The following is a 27001-nucleotide window of genomic DNA, read 5'->3' as shown; positions in this document are numbered from 1 at the left end:
GTTGTATCTCAGGAACCACACTCCAGTGGTTTGAGTCTTATATCTCAGATAGGTCCTTCAAGATTTCTTGGAGAGGTGAGGTGTCCAAGTCACAACATCTAGCTACTGGACTTATATGTTCATTTTTCAGTATTTGTTGTAATTGTTAAATATAGTACGTGGCCCCTTTAAGAATGAAGGTTCCGGTTGCTTTCCTTCAGTTCGCGGTAAGCGCGGCTGGGGAAAGGTGAGTTCTGCTGGAGCTGGAGTTAAAAAGTTTCAAATTAGTTCGTTTCTTGTGATTTAATATGTGTTTTTTTTTTTGTTAAAAATACAGTTTAATCTTACTGAAACACTAATAGAGGTTGTGTAACATGAAGTATGTATTTTTTGTGTTTATTAACCATGTATGTCTAAGTTCCGTGGCTAAAATGATCCGTTTTGACTGGCAGGTCAATGCTGAAATTGTGGCATTTTTTTCCTTTTTATTTTATTTTATTAATTTTCCTTTTTATTCATTCGTGTATGTTTTCTATCCATGTTTCTGTTAATATTGTTGTTTTGAATTCATGTAAAATGTTTTATATTGAGAACATTTTTAACTTGGCAACATACTTTACTAAGAGGTTTTGAGGCCTGATCACCCTCAAATTTCTCTGTATCTGTCAAGACAGATGGCTTTCATTGCTGTAACTATTGAGTTTTTGCATTGTGATTCTTTAGGAAATCCTCTTTATGCACATGCAGAATTTTGGTGAAATTAGGGGAGGTGAATGTAGCAGGTGTTATATTAATTTATTAATTTCACAAAATCTCTCCCTTTGTTATTATCAATTATTTTATATTTATATAATTATTTTGTATTCTGGCAATTACTCTTTTAATATTGATTTATTTTATTTTAGCTGTTTCTATACTTATATGTTAATTTTTCAGTGTTTGTTGTAATTGTTAAATATAGTACGTGGCTCCTTTAAGAATTAAGATTCCGGTTGCTTTCCTTCAGTTCGCGGTAAACGCGGCTGGGGAAAGGTCAATGCTGAAATTGTGGAGAAAGGCCACAGATTGACATTTTTTTTTTCATTCATTTTCCTTTTTATTCATTCAGAATAAAAAGTGGTCTTGAGGAATCTCTGTTGTCCGGTCTCATTAAGTTATCAACACAACGCAGAGCGAAGGTACAGACCGGTCACATTTGCCTATAAAACCACCACTGGCTCTGCACCCTTTACCTAAAGTCATTACTTCAGACTTATGTGCCCTGCCCTCTAAGCTTGCGTTCTGCAAGTAAACGTCGCTTTATTGCGCCATCCCAAAGAGGCACAAAATCACTTTCTCTGACTTTTAAATAAAATGTTCCTTCCTGGTGGCATGACCTGCTGCCCAACTCAGTCCGAGCAGTCTCAGTCCTTATCCATTTTCAAGAATCGGCTAAAAACACATTTCTTCCATCTTTATTTGACACGCTAACTCTAGCGCTCTCTATTCTAATTCTATTCTTTATTTTTTATTTTTTTAAACTTGCCCCTTTTAGACTTGCACTCTATTTATTTACTGCTTGTTTTCTTAAAAAAAATAAAACTAACACTTGCTTCTCTAATCTATTTGTTTTCTTTTCTTATTTATTATGCCATAAACAAAAGCAAAAAAGGCCTCTAACACTAGCTTGCTCTATTCTTTCTCTATTCTGTCTGTTTTCTTTTTATTATATGATTTAAAAAAAAACTTGCTATGTGTACTGCATTAAGCTAACTGAGACTTGTTGTTATAGCACTTGCATATCATTGCTCTTTTGGTGATTTTGATTGCTTCCATTGTCCTCATTTGTAATAAATTTGGATAAAAGTGTCTGCTAAATGTCTAAATGTAATGTTGTGACAGATTAAACCACTATTAGATTTTCAGAACTGTTGTATGTTTTGAGTTGTTTTGGGCAAAAGGTGGCAGTATACCATCACTTCTGTCTGCAGATTCACTATGAAGCAGGGCAATCCTTTCACCCAACCACTTTCACAAAATTACACACTAAAAGTGTGGCGTTTAATGACACAATACTTTCAAGACATACGTCTTCTGTGCCTTTTCACATATTTACCAGTAGCTCACCTGCCAGGCTTGATTTGGTTTAATATCTCACATTTAAAATGTCAAGGAAGACTGTCATAACAAAAAACAAGATAAACAAAAAAAGGTACAAACTGTCACTGGGGCAAAGTTACACTTTTTGTAGTAATATGTACTTTTAAAGTACTAATATGTGCTGGCAAAAAATATGTACTTTGTAGCTTTTGTACCTTAGGGTACCTTTTTTTCTGATTGTGTACCAAATGCACAATATCATATGGCGATCATATTTACACTAAACTGCTTCTACTAAGTGCTGCAATTGATTTCTATGTAAGCCCCCCAAAAAAGAAAATTGGTTTGTGATTTCACAAACCCTGTCAGAACCCAATTTAAAAAAAAAAGAGAGTTTGAATGATTTTATGATTTATATATATATATATTTTTTATTTATTTATCTAACACTCAGTCTATAGACAAGCAACATGTCTCCCATCCATTAGCTCTAGTGCTTTTCTCTCCTGAAGCCATTATTTTCATTGAGACTGTTTTTAACACTCAAATTAAAAGCAGTTACTGTTGTTCATCTGAATGCTGCTGTATGTGACATGTGGGTGTATGAGCCATCCACGTCCGTCGAAACCTCTCCTCCTCTGTAGGGTCGACGTGACTCGTGAAACGTGTCTGCATATTGATGCTGACCGAATTTCTGTTGCTTTTGTGCAAACAGCAGTCAGATTGGGCTCTAAAGTACATGTTAACGGTCCTCTGATCCTTTTCACATCTCCGCTCAAAGTGCAAGCCCTCTTTTAATATGTCACACGCATGAGTGTCATTTCTAAAAGCTGCTTGAGTGCGTATGTGTGTGACGCACTCTCATTAATCTGTCCCTTGCTGCTCTCTGCTTTATGAAGTCCTGATTGCCTGCTCATTGTTTTCTCATTCACTTGTTTGAATACCCAACCTATAATCAGAGCTGTAAAAATAAGGCATTAAAAAGGCATGCTGCCATTTTCATGGTGACACTAACAAAGTACATTTGCAATCACACTGACTTTTTACTCATTTAAGCCATCAAAACTCACAATGCCCATCAGAACAATCTGCAGGCTTCAGCTCCGAGTAAAACTGCATTATGGTGTTAGAATCTGAATTAAACCGTGCAAGAGGAGGGGTTGAATGCCCTCAAATATGCACACATCTCTCTCTCTGTCACTCTTTCTCTTCATCTTTTCTTATTTCTTCATTGGGCACAAAGCTAATGACAACATAGATCTCTGATTCCAGTAATTATAGTTGACTTATCAGAAGCAATATCCAGATAACAGCATGCTCCCATGATGAATAACAGAATGGAAAGTTTGAAAACAAGCTTCAGGCTGATTTTTCCTGGCTTTGCCACAGTTTCAGTATTCTTAATCAACTTAATGGTCTGTGCTCAAGAGCTGTATGGTGGAAGGCTAAAATTGATGCTTTAACGACACTTGGAAAATGAATGAAAATTGCAGTATTAAAATCTGAAATATTTATTTTAAAGAAAGACAAGCTTTTCAAGCAGAACAGAACATTTCACCAAAAATAAATTTGTTAGGTTTTAAATTTTAAAACAATAGATAGACTGTCAAAACAAGACCATTTTGATACCTAAATCACACTTAAAAAAATTTATATTATATTACATTATATATAAAGCAAGCTGCAATATTACATTAAAACTACAGATAGCCTGTCTAAAATTAAAAAGAAGTGGACTAAAAAAATGGGCACTTTCTAGTGATTTTCAATGTTGTTCTGTCCAATAGGCTATTTTTGTGAACAGCATTGGTTTGAAATATAAATGTTTTGTAATAATGTGAAAGTCTTGACTGTCATTTTTTTTATCAATGATATAATGAACATGATATCCAGCTCTGTTCTCATCACTGGACACATACAGTACAGTATATACATTTTAGTGATGTATGGCTTGACTTCTGATATGCCAGTTAAATAATTTCAGCCCTCATCTCAGTTTTCAAGGCCCTTGTATTGCTTAGTTGTGGGTGTTTCTGTTAAATAAATAAATAATCAGACAATAAAATAATTACAGGATTACCTGATAGAGGGGCGAGGAACATGTGCTTCACAATGCTGAAAATGTGCCAAGCGGCCTCTTCTGCAGATCATGATTCTGTTGGTGACAGAGATGTGTGTGGGCGGTACCTCTGAAGATAACCACTCACTATCACCCTAGCAACCAGCCAAGTTCTGACTGATGTGCCGTTCTGATGATCTCACCTCTTTGATAAACTTCCTAAATCTCTCTCTCTCTCTCTCTCAACCACACACACACACACACACACACACACACACACACACACACACACACACACACACACACACACACACACACAGAGACCCTGTCCTGTTTGAAGTTGAGTGGTCCTCCACTCTCTCCTCTGTTAAAATAACACACACACACACCCGTCGCTTGTACAAATTGAATCAGAAGTGCTTTGTGTTTAGACTCATATTCAGATGGGGTGGGATCTTGGACGAGGGTGCTTGAGTCTAACTATAATTGCTGGGTTTTCATAATAAAATCCTTTTATTAATACTTACCTGCCGGGCGTATAGGCGCGGACTAGTGAGGATGATGTTTTAGTGGCAAGTAAAGTACCCTCAGCATTGGAAAAGGGACCCACAAATGGACAGTGAATGATATTAAACTACCTCACACAGCCAGTTCTTTTGCTGAGTTTACTCCTGAAATGTCAGTTAACTCTATACACATAGCATTTTAAAATATAAAAAAATTACTATGCGTTTTCTTTGTTTTAATAATGAAACATATTTTGTGATATTTTAAATATATTATAAATATATTGTAAGCTCATTTATAGTAATACATTATTTATTTTGTATTATTATTGTATTTGTAACAAATATTTGAGCATTTTTAAAATCATTAAAAAATTTATTGGACGTCAACGTGATACTGAAATGAACTACTGGCGATTCACACGTCTACACATATAACAGACACTAGGGGGCAGTGTGACTTTGAAATTATCTTTTTTTTTTTCAGCACCAAAATGTGGCTTGGCTTCTGTCATTATCAGATTTTATTTCTCTAATGCCAGGAATTGTCTCTGTGCAGAAATTACTTTTAGGAAATACCAAAAGGTAGGCCAGAGTTGAGTCCAGTACATAAATTCACACTGTATTTGATGTTAGGTGTTTTGAATAGAAGGAATGCTTTCACATCAGTATAGGCCAAGTAGTTTTCGGTTTTTGTTGGGGTCGGAGTAGGCCACAGGAGTCTGGTATATTGATTTTGCTGGCGTTTAATACTTTGCTTAAAGTGTGACAGCAGATCTTTGAAAAAACGCTTTTCTGAGCTTGGTTTCAATAAAAGTTGTTTTTAAATTAACAAGAACGTTTTGCGTTTTGAAACCTACAGGATGTTTTTATAGCACACTGACCTATTATATTTCAAAAGATCAAGGGAAATTTGATTTCTCAGTTCATGACCCCTTTAAGGCCCTGAAATCTTTAAGTTTTAATTGTTCATAAGCTGTACACTCAAACTTCAGTCAAGCCAGTCTATAGAGGACCAAAATGTCCTTGATTTCAAATAATCCAGCAATTATATGTTCTCGCCAGAACAAGAAAACAGTGGCATTTCTCTTTTGAGCTAAATCAGTCATTCTTCGCAGGACACAGGAGTTAAGTGGCCACTTCTGAGTATAAAAACCTCATTGAATGGTTACAGTTCAATGTCTCATACATTATAGCTCATCGCTGAAGGACCTAAAATATACTCTGTGAAAACAAACCAAAAAAATGAAGGACCCTTTTCCTTCTAAACAAAAGCATATACTCTTGACGGTTTCATAGAAAATAAAAAACGGCTTCTAAACTCTTAAAATCTGGTGCCATTATGTACTTTAAGTTGATGTGTCAATGAACTAAATCAAAGTCGGTGAGAATATTGCTTTTATTTTTGTATAGAATGGTAGAATTTACAAATGGCAAATTCGCCTTTGCAATTAAAAGACCTTTTTAAAGAGGGACAGTGGATGCACATAACTGAAGTTACACTGCCATGAATTCATCTGAAAGAAATCTATTGTAAAGTCAAGGTCGGACTAAAACCACCCGTTGATGTGCAGGAGGTCAGTTCAAATGTATTTCTGTTTACCTTATAGGAATTGCTTGAACATGGAACAGAGGATGTAAAGAAAGTGTAATAACAGGGACGTCAGATTATAGAATTTATTTAGATTATAGTGTCGTAGAATTCAAACAAGCAGCACCCTACTTACTCACTAAACCATTTTAAAATTATGGTTAAGGTTCATTCAAATTCCTTTTATAGTTCCCTGGACGGCCATATTAATAATGCACCCACTACAGCCCATACACTTATATGATCTGTTTTGGTTAAATAAAATACCAATCAAAAAGAAATTCAGACAAAAATAATATAAATTCATAAATTGTGCTGCGTAAGCTTTAATCACCAGCACACTCTCATGGCAATTTGTAACCGTTTCACATTTTGGCGAATTGGTGGCTAATTTTTACAAATTCGTGCAAGCTCTATGTTTTCATACAATCTGCTCATGCCCCACTAATGGTTAGATTCAATTGTAGACCTTTATGCTTACTTTTCTTTATAGAAATCATAAGCTCCTGTACTAATCACATCATACAAATTCAGCCTCCCTCAGATTTAAAAGAGAAGAATGTTTTTGCATAAGGTCACTCCTATAATATTTCATACACAAGGAACACAACAGTCATTTTTTGAAATACACATACTTTTTATTGGGTGACAGTTTGGCTGTTAGTACTTGGCATTGATTGAAATAGAGTTGCAAATCTTTTTGGATATGCATATGGTAAGAGCAGTGACACTGTATCCATTGATTAAAAATAAACCCCAGTAGGTATAGTTTGTGAGTTTACACAGTGAGTGAAAGTCCATGTCAGCTCTAGGGCCGAGCAGCCATCTTGGATCTAAGTGAATGACTAAGAGACTTTCAAGCATTTAAAGAATCTAGAATCTAGCAAACAGTGAAATTCTTCTGTTTTTCAAACCCTATGAACTGGTCAATTTTCTTTTTTTAGCTAAAACCAGTTCAATAAAACAATGCTGAAAAGCCATTCAAAATCAAATTCACAGTGAATTATTAGCAAATGTCCCTCTACAGCAAAGAACGTCTTAATACTTCAGACAGAGTGATCAAAATGAAACTGATAAACAAAAGAACAAATGGATAGTGCTCTTTATGTGCTTGTACAAGCATATCATAGCAATAACTACATTTTATAAAGAGGCTATACATTGTGTTATCAATAAAAAAAAATAAATAAAAAAAAAATAGCAAAGCTGCGCATGAACTGGTATGGTGCAAATCAAGAGAAGAACAAAAGCAAATGTTTAAACCAGCAGAACAAAGAGATTTGATTTTTTAACATTCACCCTATCAACACTCTAAGAGCAAAAAAGGTGTGCTTACTCCACAAATCTGGAGTGTATGTCTATGTGTGTGTGCTCTGCCCTACAAGTGCATACACACATAACATGTGATGACATCACTTCCTGCTTCTACTGCCTTGCACAGCCAATGAGAGAGTGATCTGTGGTAGCTTGGATTTTATTATCCAAAGATTTACAATAGAATATTTAAACGAACATTACCAAAAGAAAAAAAGGTCTCATTTGTTGGTCTCTCATGCGAATCGTGCAGATCATATGCAATTATTTGCAATTAACAATCACATGAGCAGCAAATCCAGATTACATTGAGAAGCTTTAGCATTTTATCCTGCGTGTATCTTGCTATTTTTTCATTTTTAATGATATTATATTGTTTGATGATCATTTTATTCACAATCTGTGGTCACCCTGGCAGATGCTTTGTATGATTTTTTTTAGAGTTAGACTTTTGATCCAGGATCTGTGCTATCACAAATTTTAACTGTCCTGTGCGAAAACTATTTGGCGCTTCTTGTCTTGTATTGCTATTGCAAATCTATGGAAAAGCAACTGCATAACAGATTTCTCAAAGAACGCCATAGTTGAGTTACATGCTGACTTTCAAATAATAAAAATGTTCAGTTATCATCACCTCAGTGATTTAAAATGGTTGATTAATACATTTCCATAGCAACATTACAATTTTGCAGCTGAAGCTTTGACACAGTCTTCACATTGGCAGAATAGCATGATGGAATCCGTGGGAATAAAATGTGGAACGTCACATTGCAATACCTTTATTGCTTTCATTTTTTTAGTGTCGCATTTATCTCAGTATCTTCCAAACCAAACACACAAATATTGCCTGTCATTAGTGGCATAATCTACAGACCACATACACACCACAAACTATCAGTCACCTCATTTCCCAAACCAAAATATACCACAAAGTTCTTATTCCAAATGATAACTGCGATTAAAGTTGTTAAGGTCAAAGGTCTTCAAGTCTTGTGAATTTCTAAATATAGAGCAACAAAGGCATTTCACACAACTGCGAAGAAAGAATGTGTGCTCTTAAGGCCTGCATACACACACTGCTCATAAAGCCACTAATGCGAAAACAACACTAAAAACCTGTACAATATCTTTAAATACTGTATATACAGAAATAAACATTTCATTTGTCACATATTCTCCAAAATAATCTCCTAAATAAAAATAGAAAATAAAAACAGAAAAAAATAAATCTGTGGCTTCTCTTTCTGAGGAGCAGGATTAAAGGCAACTAGCACATAGCAATGACTATCGTTTCAAATCATGTTGCAGGTACAGCTAGCAGCTTCTCTGTCACTGCCACTTCAAACGATGATTAAGATTCACATTCTAGGATTTATGCGTTCTCATTCTGCTTAGAGCAACATACTGACCAACAACATGAAGATATGCTGAATTTCGAGACAAACAGAGTCACTGTCCAGAACTCCTAAAATGCCTTGACATACAAAAAAAAAACAAAAAAGCAGAAAAAAAAGTCAACATGAGACATAAGAACAATAAAAAAAAAAAGTGTTTTGCCACGTAGTCCTGTAGCACTAGTGTGACAAACTGACGGTAATTTTGTCACAGGAATCAGCACCTTTGTGATGTGCAGCTCAGGTTTCGGTACCATTCTCAAAGTTAGTCCTAAATGTTTGCGATGAAGAACATACCAAGTTTCTGTTTCAGACTAACAAATTGGTCACTAGTCCTGTAGCCAAAACCATCTGCTTTACCTCCTCATCATAACCTAAATGAATGAACTGGTTCTAGACTGGGCCCTGGAGGTAATAGACCAGAGTTTAGGAGCAAAGCAGTATGTTTTGTAAGAGAACAATGTTATATTTCTGCCATGGTGTGTATATAAGACTAACGTAGCTGCCTTAACCTGAACTTGTCTTGCTAAGTTATTATAGAGTGCTATCCCAAATTGCACTACTAGCAATACGCAGCTGTATTTTGGCTCTATCCATGCAGAGTTTGCATCTCTGTGCAGAAAATAGCCACTAAGACTACAAATAGACTATAATAGAAGCATACAGAGAATAAGGGACTGAGCCTACATGAGTGTCGATGAGACAAAATGAACTCAGCTTTGTCCAAATATGAGAAGTTTCATCTTGAGTTCAGTTGTGGATAAGAAATGAAATAACCAAATAAAATAACATGAATGGCACAACTATTCAAGCAAATGCCACATGGAAGGTCAGCAAACATGGTATTAATTGAGACTCCAAATCTTCATCTCTCGTTCATTCTCTATTTTTAATTTTCTCTTTCTTTCATCTATCCTTCTACACTGTCAACATTTTACTCAGCATTTTGTCTTGTTTTCCAGTCAAAATATCTAAACATACTTTAAACCAAAAATAATTACTCGAGAGGCAAAACTGCACAAGATATAATACTATTTTAAATATACATCTTGAATTAAGTTTTTCTTACCCTATAGTTTTTTCTTTATTGTTGTAAGCATAAATCAACGATTTAGTGGTTTATGTTTGTAACAAGAAAATAAAAGAATTTGCAAAAAGATGTAATTATTAACATTACTCCAGCCTTCTGTCACATGATTCTCCAGAAATCATTTGAATATGCTACTTTGGCGCTTAAGATACTTTTCTTATTTTTGAAAAGAGTTGTGCTGTAATATTTTTGTGGAATGCGTGATACATATGTTTTTTTTTCTGGATTCTATGATGAACGTATGTTTACATTTGATTGAAATAGAAATCCTTTATAACAAATGTCTCTATAGTCACTTTGGCAATTTTAAAAGTAACAAACATAACATGTTTTAAGGATGTTTGGATATTTTTACTGGAAAACTAAAATGCTGAGCTTCTGCAGTGTGGGGTTTACTCATCCCTCATCTTCTTCTATTGACTAAGGAAATCGATGCTCGCTTTGACACTGCGAGAGGTTGCCACGTCGACAGCCATGGCTCTTATCTCAGTGTCTCCGAACTGCATGAGCGTCTGGATCTCTCTTCGTGCCGCCGGACTCTCAGTACCGCTCACATCCAGCTTCAGTGTACCACACTTCCTCACGCCTGGGTCCGTGATGAAACTGACCGACTCTTTTTCTGAGCAGTATACGTGAATGACGATCACTTGCTGTGACGGCTTCGCCGGCGTGTAGCTGCGTTTTACCGTTTCACCCAGCGCCACTGACTGATCGACAGAGATGAACGTATCGAAGACATCGGTGCACCAGCGCGTACTGCCCTTCACAAGCATCTTCTCCGGCGGGTGCTTCCCCTCTACGAAACGGTTCAGGACGCCCACGCCGTAGGTGAGTGGAGAGCGGCGGACCTTTATGATGCTGGGATCCAGGCCGAACAACACCGCCCCCTTGAGGATAGTCAAGCCCACGTCATGCGGAATAATAATTCGGCTGCGTCCCTGAAGCATCTTATGAACCGCCTGTTGCAGCAGAGCAGACTCTGCGAATCCTCCCACCAGGAAAAGAAACTTAATGTCTGTCACCTCTGGCCTATCGAATAACTCAGCTGGAGAACATATAGAAGAACGAAAGCAGAGAAACAGGATTTTGAAAAAAAAAAAATTAATTAGTCCATTACAAGATTCATCACAAAACATTTTAACACATGGGAATTTAACCAAAGAATGTTATGCACTCCTTTGGTTTTCATCAAAATGACAAAGACAAAAATCCAGTTTACTAGCAGTGGTGTCCCTCTTTGTAGTTTTTGTTTGAACAGATACAGATCACAGCTGGGCTCAACCAACATAAGAGCCAAGGGACTGAGTTCTGTCCCAGTTCTGTGAGAGTATTTTGGGCAGATTGTCGAGACTTCCCTGACTGGGCCAACGCTTGCCCTAATTGTGTCTCCCAGTGGTTCATTAGTTTATACAGCTTGACACATTCTACTAATGCCTGGAATACACTACACAACTTTTGCCCAGATTTTTGCCCCAGTTTGCAGTCTGGAGGAGTTGGCACTAGTTGTCTAAATATTGGGCATATACTGGGCAGTCAGCTGACAGATTTCACAGAAAATCACATAATATATTTTAGCCTATTTTTCAGCTTCAGACTATGATTCCATGTTTGATATTTTGGGATACTATACTATACCATACCATACCAATAAAAATAAATATAAATATTAGATGTGGAAACTTAAATGAAAATTAAAAATGCTGCCTTGACAACTACTGAAATAAATAAGATTTAAGCTGAAGTACTAAAATAAATAAAACTAAAACTGAAATAAAATTAAAATAAAGCTATAAAGAAATATAGAAAAATAACAAAAAACTCATAAGAGACAAAAACACATAACGAAATTACTAAAAATTAAAAATTAAAAGAAAAGCTAATTCAAAATATTAATAAATGCTACAATATTATATAAAAATAATAAAATAACAGATGATATGTTGTTAAAATATTGTTGTTATACATGTTGCTGTTATGTTATGAGATTGGTATGCTGAAAGATTATGTAATGTTATGTTATGTTATACAGCCTTTTAGCAAAATGTAGTCTGGAATGTCTGTGAAGGGATGAAAGGAATTTATATTATTTTCTCCTCTTTAAACTTTCAGCTAAATTTCTGGTTACTTTTGCTTACTGGTGCACCTTTACTATGGATTTATACTTTTTGACAGCTTTCTGGTTAAATATTGATGCCATTTCATCTGACATACAAAGACAATTAAATAAATAACCATGATCTGATCCTGATTAATTAAATAATTTAATTAAATACTATTAGAAATGACATAATCACTTATATAATTCTTATTTCAGTGGGGTTCATGATGCATGTAGCAAGCCCTCCCTTTAACACCCAAATACAGACAACTGACACTCCCATCTCACTTTAAACTCTAGAAATCAATATCATATTATTGTTCCAGTAAATTACTGCGTAGTTACTCACTCAGGTGCTGTATAATGTGGTCTATAGTTGGTTTGAACAGTGCATTCATTGCATCTGGATTCATCCTCAGCATGCCCTGCGAAGACCACTTCACAAAGTCCACACTGCAGAGGAGAGACAAAAACAGAGAGCGAGAGTTATAGACTGAAACAAATAACAGATTATCCTCATTTGGCCTCGGTGCAGTTTAAAAGTCATCTTCACATATGGAAGAATATTGAGAAACTTGATATTATTGAGTTTACATTATTAGGTTTTCCACTGCTATAAAAGTCAGTGCATGTGTGCTAATAGCTGTGGTTTCCAGTAAACAGATGCACATACTCCCATATGGCCACGCTGTGCAGTTTGATGCAGGGCTGAATGAGTCGAGTGCTCAGAGATGCCTGACTCGCAGGCTTGTTGGAAAAACTGTCCCATGTGAGACATGAGAGCTCAAAATCCATAACGTGCAAGTTAGAGTAGTCTTACTCATGGCTCGCAAATGATTATCTAATTACTGTGTTAGGAAAGAATACAAAAATTGAACCATTAAACGATGCAAATAATAAACCAGGTTCACATTTTCGAAATAATAGAAAGATAAAACTAGATAATTTCACCTCTTAATTGGATTTTGTGTCAGATCTGATACATTTGCTCAGGAAGCAGCCATTACAACTAGTTTTAGAAGACTCTAAATGTAATCTCTTGGCTGCGATGCTAAGAAATTATAGCCGCATGCATAAAATTATGATGCTACCAGACAGAAGCCTCTGTAAGCAATTATCTAATTAACAAAATTACTTGCCTGTAAGCAAATCTGTTAGAGCTACTGGGTGAAAGTTACATAAATTAATATTCATGACGAGCTGAAAATAATTCATAATGTGCCCTCTCTCTCCCCTTTTTTAGATTTTCTTGTTCCTATGCCCCTTGATTATCAGTGTTTCGCACATAGTCAGCAGTCACACACACAAAAAAACATAGTATTCATTTAGCTGACTTGGCCATCTTTATACAGGGCCTGATGGCTTATTGAATGGCTGTGTGTACGGTATTGACAGCAGTCATGAAAAGACAGATTAACTCTCCAGGGGCTGTAGGTCACACATGCCTGACCTCAAAAGAGACAGACAACAATTACCACAAAGGCGGAGAGTCAGCAGAACTCACAACAGTCACCACTTTATGAATACAGAGAAATGCATCAAACTCGACTGGACTGTATTAATGGGCGATTTCTACTACAGCGCTTTAGACACTCACTTGCTCTTCCTCAGCGCATGCTCTACGCTGTGTCCTCTGAATTTCTTGTAGTAGTCGATGAAAGAGAAGGGCAGGTTAATATTCAATGGGTTGCTTCGGTCAGGAGTCGCCGCCCTCTTACGAGACTCAAACGCAATCATCAGATCCACCCAGGCAGCAGGACGCTTGATCTTAAACTGGTCAATGAAATCCTGTCCGAATATCTTACACAGGAGCTTCTCAAATTCATAATCTATACCGATAGAGCCGTATGGGCCTCCTGCGGAGAGAATGGAAAGATAAAAATCATTTCGGATGATTGGAAATAGTGACATTTCAGAATAGCAGACCGCTTTTCATAGGAAATAAAAGCTTTTTAAGCAAAATGTTAATCTCAAGCTACAGGTCATAAAAGCTGTGTCTTGTACCTGAGGCTTTGTAAAGCTCCTTCAAGTGCCCTTCCGGCATGCGGATCTGATGCACAGTAAGATCCACCGTCCCTCCTCCACAATCAACAACCACATAACGGTCACCTAGAGAGCACCAGAGACAACATTTGAGAGTCACCAGCAAAAACAAATTCATCAGGATGGATTTACATCTCGTCTGGTAACATTTGACACTTTTTCAGGAACTCTCTGCAGATGTTGGATGTGAGTGACGCTGACATGTCCGCCAAGTACTTTTGCAAGGTGTCAGAGGAACAGTGACCTACATTCAGGGTTCACTGATTGGTACCTCAAGTAGAAGACTTTGGAATTAAAATTCTATGTAGGTTCTGTTAAATATTCACAAACTGACTGTATGAGATTACTGTATATTTAAAGAGACAGTCCACCCAAAAAACTAGAAAATAAATTTTACTCTCTCATGATGGTCCAAACCCATATGACTTTTTCCATAAAAGAGCATATTGGACATTATGCAAAATATCTTCATTTGTATTCCATAGAAGAAATAAAATCATATAGACATGGAATAAAATACAATGAGTACATTTTCATTTTTTAAGCGAACTGTCCCTTTAACATAGAAAATTTACTGAAATTTGAATGATTTTGAAGAATTTTAATTTGCGTGGGGGTTATTCCAGCAGTGATGAATAGGCAAAGTGTGCTGAGGCAATACTGATGGTTGAGCAGCTGCTGATTCAGACAGCAGAATAAGGGTAGGGCTCACCAGAGCAGGGATTTCAAACTAAGCATCTTATCTTCTCAGCAAGGGTGCATCTAGTCTCAATAGACACATTCAAGGACCACCCACAGTCTGTTTGCTGACTGTCCAATGCATATTACACGCAAAAATAGCAAGTGCTGGCAAAAATCTTTGGTTCCAATCTGACTGACTGTGAAATAATCAGCAGTGATCGTAATCATAACGGTAAAAGACTATAAAAATGCTACATTAAAAACCTGTTAATTGAAAAACTGTAATTGATCTAATGGGATATTTAATGTAATTTTACAATAAAATACTGCCACCTTTTACAGTGAAAAAAACGAATAAACTGACAAGAAATTCACAGAATTGTCTGTGCTAGCTCACATTTGACAGTTTTTGATTTAAATAAATGCTTCGGTAACACTTTAGAATAGGGAACACTTATTCACTATTAACTACGACTTTTCCCTCAATAAATTCCTCATTTGCTGCTTATCAATAGTTAGTAAGGTAGTTGTTAAATTTAGGTATTGGGTAGGATTAGGGATGTAGAATAAGGTCATGTGGAATTAGGCATTAATATGTGCTTAATTAGTACTAATAAATGGCTAATATTCTAGTAATATGCATGCTAATAAGCAACTAGTTAAGAAACCCTAAAATAAAGTGTTACCAATGTTTGTTTGTTTTTTCAGTAATTTTTTTTACTGCAAATTTTTTTTTTTAGCACAAATGTCAGTTTTTACAGTGTATGCACAGACAGGCTAAAATTCTAAACCTTTTGCCTATACACATTTTCCACTCTTTTAAATGCATTATCTATATACAACCACGCATTAAAACAAACCAAACAGCAATTGGTCGCTTTACATGTCAGTCAGACAGTCTCTTCCTGTTTGAGTTGGTGGTTCTTGGGCAGAATAAGCTGCACTGAAGTACTTTTTTTTGCTGAAAGGTCTCTGGCTATGTGAGACTAGTGTGCATCCTTCCTAAGAGCTTCAGAATTTAGGATTTCTTAACTTACTGTATGACAGCAGCATCAGAAACAGCAGGAGCAAAATACTACAAGAAAAAAAAATGTGTGTGAGAAGACACAGACTCTACCTTCAGTGAGTTCAGACCAGAGCTCTCCTATGACATTCTCCACCAGAAAGGTACGGCTCTGTCGGTTACGGCGCACATGCTCCTTGGCTGGTTATTGACAGAGAGAGACAGGAAGTGTGTGTGAGAGGGAAGGCAGCGTGAAGCTGTTTGTGTGTGTGTGTGGCAGTTCTATAGGCAATGCGACAGGATGAAAAAGGAACATGGGCTGAATGTGGTTTCTGTAAGCAGGGGGATGCTGCTGGAAAAGAAATTCCAATGGAATGCAAGACTCCTTTAACTTCAGGCAAATTCATGAAATGTCAAGAAAAGCAGTGAAACTGCTGTAATGTTTTGTTACTTACTTATTTAAAACTTCAATTTTAGGGACATAAAATATTAAAGTTCTGGTTGTACTGGATTAGCCGATAATTCTTTCCGTTACAGCCGATAATAAAATTCCATACAATTTATAATAAATTACAACTTAAACACTAAATATTTAAATAATTTTAAATGCTAAAAGTGAATTTAGACATCACAACATTATAAATGTACCGCATGAACAATGGATATTTCTTGTGATATGCTAATTATTACATTTAACAGTGTTTACATTGTTAAATTGTATTTCAAAGAGTAACTTTAATGACTATCCACAATTAAATATCCAATATCAACTGATACCAATAAATGAAAAAATGTCTAATATCGGACAATGACTGCTATGGTACCAATATATTGTGCATCCCTAGAAATGTTCAAACATGCAACTCTCTTTAGTTGGGGGGAAAAACATTTTTGTGCATTTTTCCTGTAATACAGACACTGTTAATCAAATGAATTGAAATAACCTGCATTAGATTATCGGATTCTAATTTAGATTACTACATTTTATTAACCCCCTGTGGCCCAACCATTTTATGTTGCAAATAAGTAAAGTAAAGTATAATTATAGCTCAACATTGCAATTAAACCAGTAAGTCTTAAATATTTAGTGCATCTTTCCACGATTATTCCACTGAAAGACTTCCTCTCTTTTTCACTTTTGTGAACTTCCTGACTGTGACCAGAATGTAAAAATCTCTGTTCATTTACTGTGGAGGGGAAGATTGTCCTGGTCTGATAAAGGGCAGCTGGTCTGATGACATCAGTGGATAATGGCCATCCTGGCAGTTGTAAACATGCCCAAACAGGAAGTGTAAGCTCTAAGAGAGAGTAACGGCATGGAGACTGACATTTCCTCAAGTGTACAGAAAACAATGAAATGGACCAGCAGACCTTTTTTCAGTATAGTGACAGCTTCTGATAGGGCTGAGAGACCTAACCACTCAAACTAGCAGTTTAAACCACACAACAGAATCACATCTGAAATTCCTGTACCACCTTGATAGCAAATTCAACACTCATAGCATTCGAAGCCTATTTTAGATGATCTAAACATCAAGTCAGTGACAACAACATGTGTGGATTCAACAAGAGATCATAAACTTCTTTGGTTTTGTATTTTTTTAAATAATAATAATAAATAAATAAATAAATAGGATGCATTAACTTCAAATCAAAAAAGTACAGACAAAGAATCCTGAAAAAAATGTATCATGATTTCCACAAAAATATTAAGCAGCACAAATGTTGACATCAACAAACAATAATTAAACGTTTAACAAATGTGGTTAAGAAACAGATTAAGACAGATTGTTAACATTTAACATTGTTAAAATCCTTTGTTAAAATCATCATTGATATTCATAAGTAATGTTTCTTGAGCAACAAATCAGCACATTAAGAATGATTTCTGAAGGATCACGTGACACTGAAGACTGGAGTAATGACAGCTTTGCCATCACAGAAATAAATTACATTTGAAAATATATTAAAATAAAAAGTTATTTTATATTGTATTCATATTTCACAATATCATTGTTTTTACTGTCTTTTGATCATATAAATGTAGCCTTGGCAAATATAAGAGACTTCCTTCAAAAACATTAAAATACATTACTGACCCCAAACTTCTAAATGTCGTTTGAACCTCTCTAATGAATGAAAAAACACATTCAGATGCTCAATAATTTCTGTGAGACATCCCTCAGAGGGACACATTATCCCCTGCCTGTCTCTGACCGCCCTGTACAGTATGTATGTCAAACAGACAGCCCCTCTGTGCTGCTCACTGATGCCCTGCTCCACAACGGGTCGCCACACTCAATCGCTTCCTGTCTCAGGCTCTCAACGCCATCTAAAATTAACCACGTTTTCATTGCTGACCATTGAATATCAAATATACAGGCTATCAGAGCACAAATACTACTGATGGTAGAGTAATCAATAAACACTACTCCTTTTGTCCTTCATCCATTCTTTTTCTCCCTCTCTATCTATAGAACAGCAGGTCAAATGCGATTTCACACTCCTTTCGAATGCATCATGATCATTTAGTTCACATATTTCACCTCTTTTATTTGTCACTGACTGCATCATTACTGCAACTTTTGCTGTTATTTTCAACTTAAAAGCACAAAATCCATCTGATCAAATTCTTTCTCTGTCACTCCTTTTGTACGTGCAGAAGTTTAGAGTTACAGATGTGCTTGCTGATGACTGTAGAGCTGCTGATGTCATCAGACTGAGGACACTGATGTCACACGAAGGTCACTGCATATAAGTACACGTCCACTGATATAGTTTGTTACAGGAATGATAGTTCTGCTTTAGCTGTCTCAGACACATAATGGACCAAATAACATTCTTATCATTCTTAAATGCTTAAATGTTGACATTAACCAATAATAATTAAAATGTTATCAAATGTGGTTAAGAAACAGATTAAGAAATATTGTCAACATTTTTGGTATAATTGAAATTGTTTTCTTTCCAAGGTAATGCAAGGCATGACCTCAAACAATTACACAATTATGAATAAATGTGCATGCAAACTTAGGAAGAGAGAGGGAAAGGCATTGTGCATTTGCAAAGCTGTTTCTCATGCTGGCATCACCATTCAGCAGTGGTCCAAATGACTGTTACCTTCTGAATGCACATGAAAAATTACTTTTCATTGACATTTCTAAAATCACAGGCCACTAAAATGCTATATACTCAAGTGAAAATACTTTTTTTTATATACAGCCCACTGTGTATGTGCATGTGCTGTCAGTCTGTAATAAGGACATGAGCAGGGCAATGGAGGTGAACTGGAATGGACTGAAAGGCAGAAATACAGGAAAAAATGCTCTGCCTCTATACAAAACACCTTTATGCCTGAATTTGATGCAATTACATTTTACTTTGGTATGTGACATAAACTGTTCACAGCATATTTACTGTGGAATGTAGGATGTTTCTTCAACTATGGGCACTTCTGACCCTGTGGACTCCTTTAAATCACACTTTTCACACTCATACTAGTTTATTTAATTTGTCCATTTGCCTTATGGCTAATTTCATAAGTCACATTTGATCTAGAATCAGTCCAAAAAATACATATACATAAAAGGCATGTGCAAAGTAAATAATACATAAATGAGATAAATAATAATAATAATAATTATTATTATTATTATTTTTAAATGTAAACATCAACCCCTGGGAAAGTAAAGGTGCCCATAGTTGAAATACCACAAAATGGCATCTGTGTGTTCATGCATGGTAGTAAATACACTAGAGTTCAAAAGTTTGGGGCCTTTAAGAATACATTTTGAAAGAAATTTCTTCTGCTCACCAAGGTTGTATTCATTTGATCAAAAATACAGTAAAATAGTAATACTGTAAAATATTACATTTTAAAACAGCTGTTTAAATCTATTTTAATATTTAAACATCTATTCATCAGAATTCTGACAAATGCATCTATTTGAAATAGAAATCTTTTGTAACAATACACGTCACTTTTGAGCAATTTAATGGGCCTTTGCTGAATAAAAGAATTTTCGAAGTTTTCAAAGTATTTCTTTACAAACAATTTATTGACCCAAACTTTTGAACAGTAATGTACATGCAACATCCATCTATCCCTCCCTCCCACTGTTTTCTGCATGCATCATCACCTGGCTTCTCTCCCTCACTGCGGTGAGAGTTTAATAGGTATGTTGGACTGCAGGAATCCTGCAGTTCTAGTTCAGGAGTAATCCTCATTTCATTGCTAGTTTAAAATGTTAGAATTGATTTCCATTGCACTGTTAATCTGGTTTAAACTCCCCTTTAGGAAGGAGTGGATGTTGGAAAAAATTGATAATTTTATACTGAGCAACGGAAAAACATCTTTAAAGTTACTACTTTGCTATACTTGTTCAAACATTTTTGCTAGATCTGTCTATATCTCTCAAAAAGAAGACCCTACATCATGACCAGCCCAACTTAACTACAGACTATTTGGCCTTTTGAAGAACTAATCACTGGTCAAAGGTTGGTGGCATCAAAACACAGAGACAAAATTATACTCAACAAACATTTAAGTACTGTGACATAAACTTGAGCACGACTGGAACAGTATGAGTATGATTTGGTTTATCCTCATAGCAGAATGCTTGTGGTTCACCTGTAATATGGTAAAAGATGATATAGGTGGCTTACCCTGGGTCATTCCCATCCCAACATTCTCAGTTGGGCTGTAACCGTTCAAGGCCGTTTTGTTGCCCAAATCAACCATTTGGTGGAGACGGAGCTTTCTGCAGTAAATGGACGCAGCCTCTGGTTCCAGAGCAATGATCAGCTGATCAGGGTTTTCACGAGAAACCAAACCAGCCTAGATGAGTACACAGCACAACGGCAAAACATTAAAACAGGAGCCTGAAACCCAGGCTCATCTTGACTTATACATAAAACATACAAATGATTATAAATGAAGCTTTCATTTGATAAATATGAATAAATATGAGCATTTATTCTTAGAAAACGTTAAGACTCCAGTAAATTCACATTTACTCATCTAAACATTTACTTAGCATTTACTTATCTTTATTTAACTGTACTTAATTGAAATAAATCTGTAAAATCGGTAAAATAAATGTTTTCTAATAACATTAACATTTTTGCTAAATATAAGTATAATAAGGGCTGACCTCAAATTGTATATTTTTTCAGTATTGTATTTACTTTGCAGTTTTTAAATTCATATACATATTAATAATATAAACATTAAGAGTAAAATAATTAAATAAACTAATAAATGTCACATTAGCATGTCACTCTACAGGACATTGGTTGAAGTGAACTACGTATAAACCTAAAACAATTATTGCAGCACAACCCTAAACATCCTGACCTGAATATTAACGGTCATAACTCACTTGCTGGGTAAATGAATATTTAAATGACACAAATGGCTGGTCAGTTATATCAAGATCATTTTACCTCACTTCAAATATGAGGAAGTGTAAAAATGTAAAAAAAAAAAGGGAATTTTGGTTTCTCAGTTCATGACCCCTTTAATGAGTGTGTGTTTAATGAATGTGTGTTTGTGTCTCAGTGCCAGATGATCAGTATGGATGAAGACGCAGCCTGACGCTCCTCCAGAAGCTGAAGGACACGTTAATGCTGCTCTGAAACTTTAACAGTCAGCTGAAGGAAACTCGTCCTCATGTGCGAAACGACCCCAGGATCAAGCTTGAATTTTATAATGCCTGTATGATATAAGGAATGAAGACACACACACACACACACACACTCACTCCTGAGGCAAGCTTGGGAGGAATTCCCACTGCAGATATCAGGTGTTGCAAACTCCCCCTGCTTCTCTGCTCTTTCTCCTGTTGTTCTCTCTCTTTTCTTGCTGTGTATCTATGTAGCTTACTCACTTCCCCGCCTCATTTTGTCTTTTCTTTGGATTGAGATGAAAGACACCGAAGCCACACCCTGCTCTTTCTGTCTCTCTCTTCAGTGTGAGAGAATTCACCCCTCTGTTGACTACTGTACTGTGATTATTATAATTTGCATGCACATCATATAAAGTAAATAAAGTCTTTACAGTTTGTTTGAATAATGCATTACATAATTATGCATAACCTAATTATGTTTTATATATTTTTCATACATGGAATAAGCAGCAATAATAACTTAATAATAATAGCATTTTCTCTAGGCTTTGTTTCTCAATCTCTCATTTCTCTTTCCTTTTGACTTGATGTCTATTGCTTTCATTTACACCTGCATCCACCTCAGGCATTCAATCACAAGTGTTAAGCACTAAATACACGTGCAAAATGCGGAGCAATTGAAAACACTTGTGACCATATCACATTTATATTGGAAACACTAATCTGTCCTGATGCATCCTGGATAACATTAAAGCATTACTTACTTGTTAACCAATCATTGTGCTAAAACAAAGCTTTAAACTTTGCCAGTTACATGGCAAAATAAAAATAATAAAACGAATGATCTAAAAGTTCTTCACAGAACATCTTCTTTATGCCGAATATTAAAATTCAGTTGCATGTGATAAACACTTATGTGATATGTAAAAATCAGGTGTAAACAGCGATCCATCTCGCTACTTGTAATCAGGTCACCGATGACAGATGTTAATACCAGGTGTAAATATCTTATCAATATAGTACAAATACATACCCTAGACACACACTGCCCAGTCATCCACAGATCCACACACACATGCTCTCACAAATCACAATGGTGGCAACTGTGACAGAGACAAAGAGTGAATCAGCTTCACATGTATGGGGTCTCTAAGGTGGTCCAATGAGAGACAGTGAAAACAGACAAACAGTGCCTGTATCTAAGAGATGAGATCACTGTCTTTCCTATTTCCATTTCCGTTCTCTGCTTTTTCTCTCTACATCATGTATTTCTGTATATCTCATTCCTTTTCTATTTGAGATGGACATGGCAGCAAAATAATGCTCTTTTACCTCCTTCTCTCTCACTAACGCTAGGGGAAGATCATAGCACAACTCAGTGCCAACACCCACTTTGGATTTGTACAACCAACCCATCCTTCAAACTTGTGTGAAAATACTTTAAACATTACATTAATTGAAAACACATTAAACACATTCTACACAGACCTCTATCCAATTTCAAAACACAAAGTAGGTAGTTAATCAAAGTGAGATGTGCATGTTTGTGCATATGTGGCCGTGAGAAAGAAATGTTATACCTTATACGATGCCTCTCTCATAAACTGCTTGGCCGGCATTTTCCAGATGGCCGGTACTGTGATGACCCATCTGACGTCAGCATTATCAAAATCTGACCCTGCTTGGTCGCTCAGCTCCTGTATCCAATGACAAAAATCAATTTTTGACACACTGATAAAATTTGAGGTCAGTATGACAGTTTAAGGACAAATTAAATTGATCAAGTGACAATAAAGACATTTAAAATGTTACAAAAGATTGTGTAAATAAATGCTGTTCTTTTGAACTTTCTATTCAAAGAATCCTGAAATAAAATGTATCAGTTTCCACAAAAATATTTTTGACAATAATAATAATTAAGGATCAAGTGACACTGAAGACTGAAGTAATGCTGCTTAAAATTCAGCTTTGCCATCACGGAAATAGATTACATAAAAAAAAAAATTAAATAGAAAACAGTTACATGAACATTTAATATTTACTATATAATATTTCACATATTAGTTTTACTGTATTTTTACTGTATAAAAATGTACCCTTGATAGACATAAAATAGACTTCTTTCAAGAATATCAAAAATATCTTATCAACTCCAAACTTCTGAATGGTAGAGTACATGTTAAAATAATGCAAGTAGGCTGGTTTAAACTGAATGTCCTAGATGATAATGGTACTAAAACATACCTTAAGAGCCTGCTCCTTAAAAAAGGCCAGAGCATAAGCAAAAATACCCAGAGCTTTCACCTTTTTCCCATTGGCTGCATGTAAATCTGTATCGATGGACAGATTCTGAAGAAGACAAAATGACAGTAACACCTCTCAGAAACAAGAAAGAGCATGACATGTCAATCTAAATGTATTTATACACTTGATAGACTTGATAGACTTATCACCTCATTCCCAATGAGGAAAATATACTCAGAGGAAAATATAGTTTAGAGCAGGCATGTCAAACAGCCCTGCAGAGTTTAGTTCCAACCCTGCTCCAACACACATACCATGTAGTTTTCAAATAAGCCTAAATGATTAGATTAGCTGGATCAGATGTGTTTAATTAGGGTTATATCTAAACTGTGCAGGGCTGTGGCCCTCCAGGAACTTTTCACACCCTGGGTTTAGAGATTTATGTTAAATGTAATAAATTAGAAAACTCAGTATTATTTCAGTTTCATGAAGCTTTGATTGGTTAACCTGTTAGTAATGAGTTATTAATTTGCTTGCAGTACTTGTTATACAAGTTACGCGGTAGTGGTAATTTTTGAATATATCAGGCATGAAGCATATTTTAAGAGAAGTCCTCACACTTATGATCAGTAATTTCCTTAACACGTAAATGTGCTGGGACAAGAAGTCCCCTCAGGTCCAACAATAATAAAATACTGTTATGAGTTTGTCCTTACTGCAGTGGTGTGTAGTTTCATTTTAAACTTCTCCAGGTAGAGCCATTGCTTAGACTCAGTGGGATCCAGGTCATGGTAAAAATCTCGGGCTGCATAACCAAAACTGTGAAACTTCCTGTCTGGGGTCAGAAGAATGGTGGTGGGCGTCTTCTGATTGGACACACCTGGGTCCCCACCCTCCCAGCGCCTAGCAACAAAGGGAAATCAACCAGTGGGAGAGTGAGTTTTACAAAGATCTAAAGGGATCAGCCAGGAAATAATTCCACTGGGCAGAATTTGGAGCTGCTATAGCTTTTCACCTCTTCTCCTAATTAGGAGAGACCTGACCTAAGATGACCTAAAATATCACTCAACCCAACAGAGCATCATCATCCTCATTATCCATATCGAGGCAGTCATAAAACCAGCACAGGCATCGTACAGCGTCAGAGGCATTTAAAATATTCATGGGCTTTTACTTCTAGGACGAGGCACAGAACAAGCAGCCTGACTGTCTGAACTGACATGGAGAGAATCACATATGCCAAAATGATCATAATAGAGAAATGACTTCATACACCCTATAATAATTAAGTGATTTCATAGATTCACTAAAATTATACTGAGACCAACCAGTAAAAATTATTGAAAAAATGACAATGTAGCTCTTCAAAAATGGAAAAAGTTAATTCTGAGAAAAGGATATCATGTTTGCTGCTTGCTTTAATATTGTTATGCACTAAAATTTATACATATTAGATGTCTACATATATATTGGGGGCACTGTATAACCAGCATTGCATCAAGTCAATTGGCAATTATTGGCATAGTTGTAATAGTCCACAAGGTTAATCATTTTGGTCTCTGTAAACAAACTAAAAAATGATTAAGGAATTCTGTGGAATCAGGACAGACGGGGAGTCGATCCTTTCATCCTCTGTTAACCAACTCAAAGCAGCTGTCTTCTTGACTCTAAACAGATTTAGTACAAGAGTTTTGGGAGTTTTTAAAAGGGAAGCTGTGTTTATGTAAAGATTAAGGGACTAGACTACCAGTCCAACCCAAATAATCTCAAAGGCCTTGGGCTTTTTGTGTTGGGTGTGTAAATCTCTAGCAGCAGACAAACCACAATTTGAATTAACCAGACTGAAGGAAGGCACTGGTCTTTCAAGAGAAGGGCAATCTCCCACTCAACTGTGTTGACTCAATCATGATCCTATATGAATGTTTTAACCATGAACAAATGAATGCCAAGAGTGCTTGTCAGAGCTAAATATATCTGTTTACATATAATAGCCTTCATGTTTCAATGGAAAACACTATATTCAATTTTATTCATATCTTTATTTACACTCGAACTTTTATTTAAATATGTGAATATAAATAGTGAGGACACTGTCTACAGATGTACTTGTGCTGTTTAACAAATAATCCTATTTCTAACTTTCACAATGAGTCTGATGCCTAAAATTAAGCCCACATGCCTGTTTGGGTGGGAAACACGTGGCTGACTCTGCCCAACAGGTACTCTGGAGAGCTGACCTTAGAGTCAAAGGTCATATGACCAAGTAGGTCAGGTCAGGATTACAGAGCAGCTGTGGGTTTACCCTAGTATACAACACACACAGACACACACTAATGTTAGACAGTTCGGACTAAGGGTGGGCGATATACTGGTAGACACGTTTAACCGGTAGAAATTTGTCAACCGGTAGAGATTTTGTACAATCATCTCTATCATGGTTACACGCTCACGTGACGTTGCTGTGCCACGTGGTCATGAAAACTTATCGTTTGCATGCGTTTTTAAGCATTAAGGTTTAAAAACAAGTGATTTTAAGCTGTTGAAATGCAATCAGCAGCAAAAGAGAACCCATTTCGCTATATGCGCGAGCTGTCTGAGACTGTTTCTGAGCGCTGTGAAGACAGTGCTCATAGAGCAAGGGAGTATTGAACAGTTATTTTTGCCTCTTTATAGGCCTTGAACGATTAAATACACACACTTTTATGTGTCAAAATGCCTGTCTTTTGCAAGTATCCTCGTAAACACAGTAGGTCTTAAGTGAAAGCAAACAGCTGAGAAAGAAAACACATGCAGCAGTATATTGGAACCCGGGCAGCTCTTAAAGTGACAGCAGTGTCTGTCATTCACGTTAATCAAACAACAAATGAGAGAAAATCTCTCACTACTGTTGACAATCACTTTTGTAACTTTAATAAGAAGAAATATATATTCAATTTACACAGTGAAGAATATGCAGTGTTTCTATACATTTGACTTTATACAATGTACAGTATGTAGCATTTCGTATTTATTTGTTCTACTGTAGTTTTTTGTCCTATTGCTAGTAATTAGTTTCTCATTCTTATTTAATCGCTGACTGTTTACTTGTCTTTAGTGAGCTTAAAGGCACAATATGTAATTTTCACCAATAGAGGGCGAGTATTCAAAATAAACAAAAAGACATAGGCGTAGTTTGATGACGACGTGACTGAGTGTGGAATCATGAAAGTTCTGTTATAATGCTACTCTGTGCGGTCGTCACCGGTCTATTAAAACGCACAACATATTAAAGCATCTTTGGCGTTTCCATGGTG

At 36.0% G+C, this 27001-nt stretch overlaps 1 protein-coding gene across 5 annotated transcripts in view; it reads right to left on the bottom strand.

Annotated features, from left to right (window-relative positions):
• Positions 1–8571: 8571 nt before the first annotated feature.
• LOC107671125 (heat shock 70 kDa protein 12A-like) overlaps positions 8572–27001 on the bottom strand; it is a 36799-nt gene continuing 18369 nt past the window's right edge. For all 5 annotated transcript variants that reach the window (XM_016463975.1, XM_016463976.1, XM_016463973.1 and 2 more), the window contains exons 4-12: positions 24425–24611; positions 23709–23813; positions 23045–23161; positions 20503–20674; positions 15952–16038; positions 14115–14219; positions 13708–13966; positions 12460–12563; positions 8572–11057 (exon numbers count right to left, since the gene is read on the bottom strand). In XM_016463975.1, coding sequence (XP_016319461.1) covers positions 10426–11057; positions 12460–12563; positions 13708–13966; positions 14115–14219; positions 15952–16038; positions 20503–20674; positions 23045–23161; positions 23709–23813; positions 24425–24611 — 1768 coding nt within the window. In that variant the 3' untranslated portion in view covers positions 8572–10425. The remainder of the gene's footprint in view (positions 11058–12459; positions 12564–13707; positions 13967–14114; positions 14220–15951; positions 16039–20502; positions 20675–23044; positions 23162–23708; positions 23814–24424; positions 24612–27001) is intronic.

This window comes from Sinocyclocheilus anshuiensis, unplaced genomic scaffold, assembly GCF_001515605.1.
Source record: "Sinocyclocheilus anshuiensis isolate Anshui unplaced genomic scaffold, SAMN03320099.WGS_v1.1 scaffold861, whole genome shotgun sequence".
NCBI lineage: Eukaryota > Metazoa > Chordata > Actinopteri > Cypriniformes > Cyprinidae > Sinocyclocheilus > Sinocyclocheilus anshuiensis.
Note: the sequence above shows the minus strand (reverse complement) of the source record. Positions and strands in the feature narration are given on the sequence as shown.